The sequence below is a fragment of the Gekko japonicus genome, unplaced genomic scaffold (genome assembly GCF_001447785.1).
Source record: "Gekko japonicus isolate JY-2015 unplaced genomic scaffold, Gekko_japonicus_V1.1 scaffold2228, whole genome shotgun sequence".
Taxonomy (NCBI): Eukaryota; Metazoa; Chordata; class Lepidosauria; order Squamata; family Gekkonidae; genus Gekko; species Gekko japonicus.
In genome coordinates, this window is record NW_015169244.1 from 261,602 (window position 1) to 268,542 (window position 6,941).

The window sequence follows — 6,941 nt, forward strand, 5'->3', positions numbered from 1 at the left end:
GGAACTGCAATCTCCCCCGATCCCCCCCCCGAAATGACCTCTGGATGAGACACATACACCAGGTACAACTCTCAGGTGCTGTGCAGTATGGTGTGGTGGGGAATGTACTTGTATGTACATTTTTTTCTTTACTGAAGGACATCTCTGTAGACTGCTGGGGTGGCTCCCTCATGGCTTTATGCACCCTGCAACTGCTGCCGCACCTGTTAGGCGTAGGAGGTGGGGGGAGTGTGTTGGAAGCCATCAGAGAGGCTGGGCCAGCAGCATTGCTAAGGTGATCCTGCTGGAGTGGTCTCCCTGATGGATTAAAGTACCCTGGTCCTCCTCCTACACCTGACAAACACCCACCTGTCTGGTGTAAGGGGGGTTGTATTTAAAGGCATTGGGGAGGCTGGGCCAGCAGCAGATATGTTTAAAGGCATCAGGGAAGATGGGCCAGCAGCAGGGTTAAGGCAATCTTGCTGAGCAAACCTCCTCTATGGCTGTAAGCATCCCACCTCCTCTCCTACACCTGACAGGCAGCTGTCTGTCCAGTGTAGGAGGGGGAGGGGGGAGGAGTATTAGAAGCCACTGTGAAGGCGGGGCTGGCAGGATCACTAAGGCATTACTGCTGGGGCAGACTCCCTCATGGCTTTAAGCACCCTGCAACTGCTGCTGCACCTGACAGACAACTGCCTGCCAGGTGTAGGAGAGGGGAACATGTTTGAAGCCATAGGGAGGCTGGGCCAGCAGCTTTGCTTCACCTCACAGGTGGTTGGCCACTCCTGATTTCCTCAACTGTCATTAGCTCTCTGCAGTCTCCTGTACCTGTTTTTCCCCCTCAGAATGCTGAGCTCTGCAGCTGACCAATCAGAGTATGGTGGGTGCAAGGAGGCAGCAGCCTGGCAGCCACATAGGAATCAATGGGGGAGCACATTTTACCCCTTAGCAATGTTCTCTCTTAACTATGGAATCTTGTGAGCAAAACCTCTACTTTATGAGCTACTGGCATTAAAGTTGTGAGCAAGCAATTTGGCTCCTGCATAAATTAGTTTGTTCTGGAGTCATCCTTCCTGAGCTAAGACAAAAATGTGTGAGCCGGAGGCTAAAAAACTGTGAGCTAGCTCACACTAACTCAGCTTAGAGGGAACACTGCCGCTTAGGGGTCAAATTTCTAAAAATCCCTTCTTAGTGAGCACCTACGTCATGGTAGGTGCGCTCTCCTCGAATTTTGTGTTTCTAGGTCCAGGGGTTTGGGCTGGGCTTTCATTTTACGGTGAGGGGACTTTCTTCTCTCTATATAAAAGACAAGTCTTCCCATGTTGTTTATTTTTCCTATTTAAATGCAGAACTTTACATTTATTTCTGCTGAAATTCATTTTGTTAGTTTTAGCTTAGTTTTCCAACCTGTCAAAATTATCCTGAATTTTGACTCTGTCTTCAAATTTATTTGCTACCCCTCCCAATTTAGTATCAACTGCAAATTTAATGAGCATTCCCTCTATTCTTTCTTCTAAATCATTTATAAAGATGTTGAACAACACAGGGCCCAGGATAGATCCCTGAGGCATTCCACTTGTCACTCCAAAGGATGAGGACCCATTAACAAGCACCCTTTGGGTGCAATCTGTCAACCAGTTACGAATCCCACTAACAAGAATATCATGTGGAATCAAAAGCTCCTTTGGCTCAATAATATCTCAAGTTTTGGAATACAGGCTCTTATAAAGGCCTCAAATTCTTTGTCAAGCTGATTATTAGGGCTGCAGTATGATTTTGTAGATGCCAGCATCTGTGTCACATAACTATTAACAGCATCCAGTTGTTTCCAGTGTACCAGTGAGTTGCAAACTTGGGTAAGACTGGGAAATTGCTGCCCTTTTCAATATTGCAATTTGGAAATGAAAAAATGTTGCTTATGGGCCAAAAGAAACAGAATTAAATGATAGTTTATGTAGTGCAGGATTTTGCTGTAAACAATTGTTGTAGGTGGTCACCCAAAATAATTTATGAGTGAGAGATGCAAGTAGTGGGCTTTGTGTAAGTCAACTTACCTTTTGTAAAAGAGAACAAAATGCGTAAGCTTTAGTAACTCATCCTTCTATGAAAAAGAATTATATTGTAGCTGGATCTTTTTTTTATTTAAAGTTTGCAGTGCCTAGAATCAATACATTATTGGCAATATGGGACAAGCACAGTAAGATATTTAATGACATCACTGAAACCTTACTGCAATATTGTATGACTAGGGGAAAGGCCCATTGTGGAAATAAATACAATGGTCTCTAGAGGCTCTGGGTGGGTGTCCTGGCCTTGGACACTCAGTGTCAATTTGCTGTGGCAACTTCAGCAGGGTATAATGACACTGAGTCCACCATTTTCTCCAGAGGAACTTATCTCTGCTACTCTAAAGAACAGTTGTAATTTTGAGTGATCTCCAGCCCTCACCTGGAGATTGGCAATGATGGTTCCCCAGAAGGGAATGGTTGGTTTTGAGGGTGGAGTCTATGGCTTTGTGCCTGTCCGAGGTCCCATGCCTCCTGAAACCTCACCCTCTACAGGCTCCATCCCTCACATCTCCAGGAATTTCCCACCCTATCTCCTTCCCAGCTAATCATCAACCTACCTTTATTTTCCCTTCACTCTTCAGCTTTCCATCCCCCATACACCTGCAGCCTCTCCCGTGCTCTGAAGTCCTGACTGCTACGTCACATTGGCTGTCATACGAGGGCCACCTCAGCAGCATATAAGGATACAGAGCTCACCATTTTCTCCAGGGTAACTGATCTCTGCCATCTGGAAAGCAGTTGTAATTCTCAGTGATCTCCAGGAGATTGGACACATTTTACCTCAGAACAGCAAACTGTTTAAAATGTTAGAGGCAAAAGCCAATCAAGTTGCATATGTAAACAACCTCTGTGTTCCGAGGCAAAGGCCGGGGGGGGAGGAACAGCAAACTGTTTAGAAGGTACAGCATCCATTCTGCTGTTATTTTGGAATCATTTGGCTGACACAAAATGGTTAGTGCTGAAAAACAGCCACCCCAGCCTCCCTGAAAACCATCCAAAGGAAATAATGGTAGATCAACAGGAAGGGAGGGGGGAGTTCTGTGAAGGAATGGCAGATCGACAGAAAGAGAGAGGGGGCACTGTGCAAAGGAAGCCACTTAGTGAAAGGAAACAACAGGACAACAACAATTAATAGGGTTGCCAAGCTTCAGGTGGTCACTGGCGACCTCCCGCTATTACAACTGATATCGAGGTGTCAAGGATCCGAGCCTGGGTCCCTCTGAGCCACCACCCTTGGGCATGCAGGCAGTGCTCAGAGATATGGATTTTCAAGGCTATATGTAAACAAGAGGTATAATATATGAAGGCTTATTAAATGCTTAAAGAATAAGATGATACTAGGCAACTAGGCAACACAATCTCTAAAATCTTGCAGCAAGAAAATAAGAAAGCTATTTTTTCTATATAATACTTCTATACCTGGTATTAGAAGGCACACCTTTTAGATATTACAATCCAAGCTAGAGGCTCCAGCGTTATCTACATAGCTGTCCGTTGCAATGAGGCTTGGCATAGTCAGAGCCACTGTCCTGAAGGACTGCAAAGTTAGTATGGCTTCCCTCTACTGTTCATTACGATACATTACAGTGTAATACTCTAATCTATTATTCCAAATAAGAAAATAAAGAGGGAGTATGGCCCTTCTGGGGGATTGGTGAGAATACAAATGTAAGAGTGAAGTTAGCATATGTAGTGAAATAAAAAAACCAATATCCCTGTTAAATCCTTGGGATTCCATTGTTCTGAGTGTTGTAATAACTTGTAACTCAGCAATTTCCCTTTCTGTTCTGCTCCTGAAATTCCTTTGTAATACAACAGCTACTTTGAGGTCACCCACTGAATGTCTTAGAAGGCTGAAGCTTTCCCCTGCAAGTTTTTCAGTCTTAAGAACATAAGAACATAAGAGTTGCCAATGTTGGATCAGGCCAAAGGCCCATCCAGTCCAACACTCTGTATCACACAGTGGCCAGAAATACCAGTGCCATCAGGAGGTCCACCAGTGGGGCCAGGACATTACAAGCCCTCCCACCGTTGACCCCCCCAAGCACCAAGATGACAGAGCATCACTCGCCCCAGAGTACCGGCCGCAGGAGCTAAGCGCCATGGCGCCCCTCCGTGCCCACCACCACCACCCCTCCCAAAAAAGGGAAAGGCTACAGTGCGGCCGGCGGGTGGGGAGGCGAGAGAGCTGGCGGGGGTGGGCAGGCCAGCCCCCCCAGTGATGACGATCCAGGCCACGAGGGACCATGATGCCCCTCTGCGCAGCCTCGTCCCCCCTCCAGACCTCCCTCTTGGCTGCTGGCCCCTCCCTCCCCCCACCCCCCTTCACTTGCCAGTGAAGCGGCTGCCAGGTCCTCTTCCACTGGGCCAGCGCTGCGGAGACTTAGCCAACCGGGCGCCCCGTGGGGAGGGAGGGCGGGCGGCGGAGGGGACGCCGGTGGCCAGCCCCATTCCAGTGCCGTCCATCCTGTGCGCCCCACCACCGCTGTTCCTTCCACCCAGCCCCATTGCCACCGCTGCAGAGACCCAGGAACTCCCGGACGGCGCAATCTGGGGAAAGGCTGCTGTTGGTTTGGGGCGGCCTCTCCGAGTCCAGGTGAGAGGTTGGCTGCGAGGCCAGGTGCACTCCTTTTCAAGGCACGGGGGCCAGCCGCCCGCCATGGAGCCTCCCCGCATGGTGGCAGTGCACCAGGCCTTGCCAGGGAGACTGGACATCTTGCCCGGGGGACTGGATGGGAGTGGCGCTGCCAAGCCGAGTTCTGCCCTAAGGCAACGCACACCAGGTGGGAGGTCTCCAGGCCCCACTGGGAAGTTGGCATCTGCACTCACCTAGGGCACAGGAACGCCTCGGGCCAGCCCTGGCACAGGGATCAACCTGTTTGCCCTATGTAGAGAAGGGAAGGGCATTGTTGATATTTAATGGCATATACAGTGTTAGAAGATGAGCCTGTAAATTAGCCTGAGATGGTGTAGTTGATGTTGTTAGGTCCATTGGTTGTGTTGTCTGGGTGTATGTGGCAGCAAAGTTGGCATCTGGGTTTATTGCAGGCTCTGGTACCAGTGTGCATGTTCAAATTAGATGTTGTATTATTATGGGTGAGGAGTTGTTTAAGAGTGGGGGGCTGTCTGTGCACAAGAAAACATTTGCCCCCCAGTACTTGTGAAAGAGAACTGTCATTATCCAGTAGAGGTTGTAAGTAGCTGATGTCCAGAAGATTCTTGCTTTCTCTTTTGGCCTTTCCTTTTTACTTTTTTTACCAGCTTTATTTATAGCACCTGAACAAATCTAACAGCTGAAGGATGCCAGCTTTCCACTTAGATAACTTCAGTAACAGAGAGCAGATTTTGGAATGCATTTTAAATTTTTATATATGCATATGTACACACATATGTTTGTGTGATTTATGTTATATAATAGGATTTGCTTTAAAATAGGGGCTTTGGGGGTGGGGAAGCTGAAAAAATGTATGATAAAGTACATAAAAGGCGTTAATTGAGGGGATTAGTTTTGTACAGTGCTAAAATATCTCCATAGTAATATCAAATGAGTCCATCTGTGTTTGTTTGTTTTTTTGGTGCTTTCCCCCTTAGGCCTAGGAAGAGAGAAAGACACATATACAGATGATTCAGAACATGGGAATTATGATTCTCGAACAGATCAGTCACTGCTTATTCAAAGTACACCTACAAAACAAAAAACAGAATCTCGGACAAAGTCGTCTCTGAAGGTAATGAATACAGGATCTTTTTTGTTAAAATGTAATGGCATTTCTACTTTTCTGATCCTATATTTTTATTTTAAAACATTTATAATAATACACTATGCAACTATAAGACAGACAAAAGGATAAATCATAATCATGTAATGCTAGATTATATTAGAAAATGGAGCAAAAAGAGAGGCTAGCTAAATATGAAGTCTTAGTGAATATAACAGAGCTATAATCCACACATGGTGGTGGTTCTTACCAGTAAGCAGGGCTATTTTGGGGCAGGAACGCACAGGAACGGAGTTCCGGCTGGCTCCTGAGTTGGCCACGCCCAGCAGGAACTCATTAGCATATTAGGTCACACCCAACAGCAGACCCTCATTAGGATTGGCTACATTAGGGGTGTGTGGCCTAACATGCAAAGTAGTTCCTGCTACAAAAAAAGCCCAGGGTTTTGACAACAAAGTAAACAGAATAAGAAGAAAAAGGTGGGTGTGGTTGGATGACCACACTTCTGGTAACATGTGGTCAACACTTCTGGTAACACTTCTGGTCAACATGTTAATAGCCTAATATGCTAATGAGCTGTGCTGTCAGGGGTGTAGTCTAATATGCTAATAGGTTTCTGCTGTTGGGTGTGGCCTATTATGCTAATGAGTTCCTGCTGGGCTTTTTCTACAAAAAAACCCCTGCCGATAAGAATGTTGCAATCCTTGCCATGAATGAGTTCATCAGGCGAACACATCTCATTCAATGGGAAGCAACTATTGTGAGCTCATCCCAGGATTACAGCTCCTTTTATACACACTAAATACTACATTTTCAATCCACTTTCAATACACTTTGCAACTTGATTTTACTGTGTGAAATGGGAAAAACCACTTGCAAACAATTGCTAAATTTAATTTAGAAGGGGAGTACTTCCTCACACTGTATTTTTTGTGCTTCTCATAGGCACTCCCTGTCCATGGGTGTTCATGTTTTTAGTACGGTGTTGGCTTTCTAACCCTTCTCTCCCCCCTCCCACTCTCTTTCTCTCTCTCTCTTTCTCTGCTCTCCCCCCCCCCACTGTCTAGATTTTGAATGTAAGCTCTTTGGGGCTGAGACCTTGCTTTAAGCTTTTTCCTGCTGACTTTTACACTGCAAAGCACTGAAGTTCTTCTGGGGGGAGGGGGGTGAACCT

General features: G+C 46.3%; 1 protein-coding gene across 1 annotated transcript in view; it reads left to right on the forward strand.

The window, feature by feature from the left end:
* Nucleotides 1-6,941, forward strand: part of LOC107114872 (anoctamin-3-like) — a 25,073-nt gene that overhangs the window by 14,403 nt on the left and 3,729 nt on the right. The window contains exon 3 of the mRNA XM_015416476.1: nt 5,640-5,776. Coding sequence (XP_015271962.1) covers nt 5,640-5,776 — 137 coding nt within the window. The remainder of the gene's footprint in view (nt 1-5,639; nt 5,777-6,941) is intronic.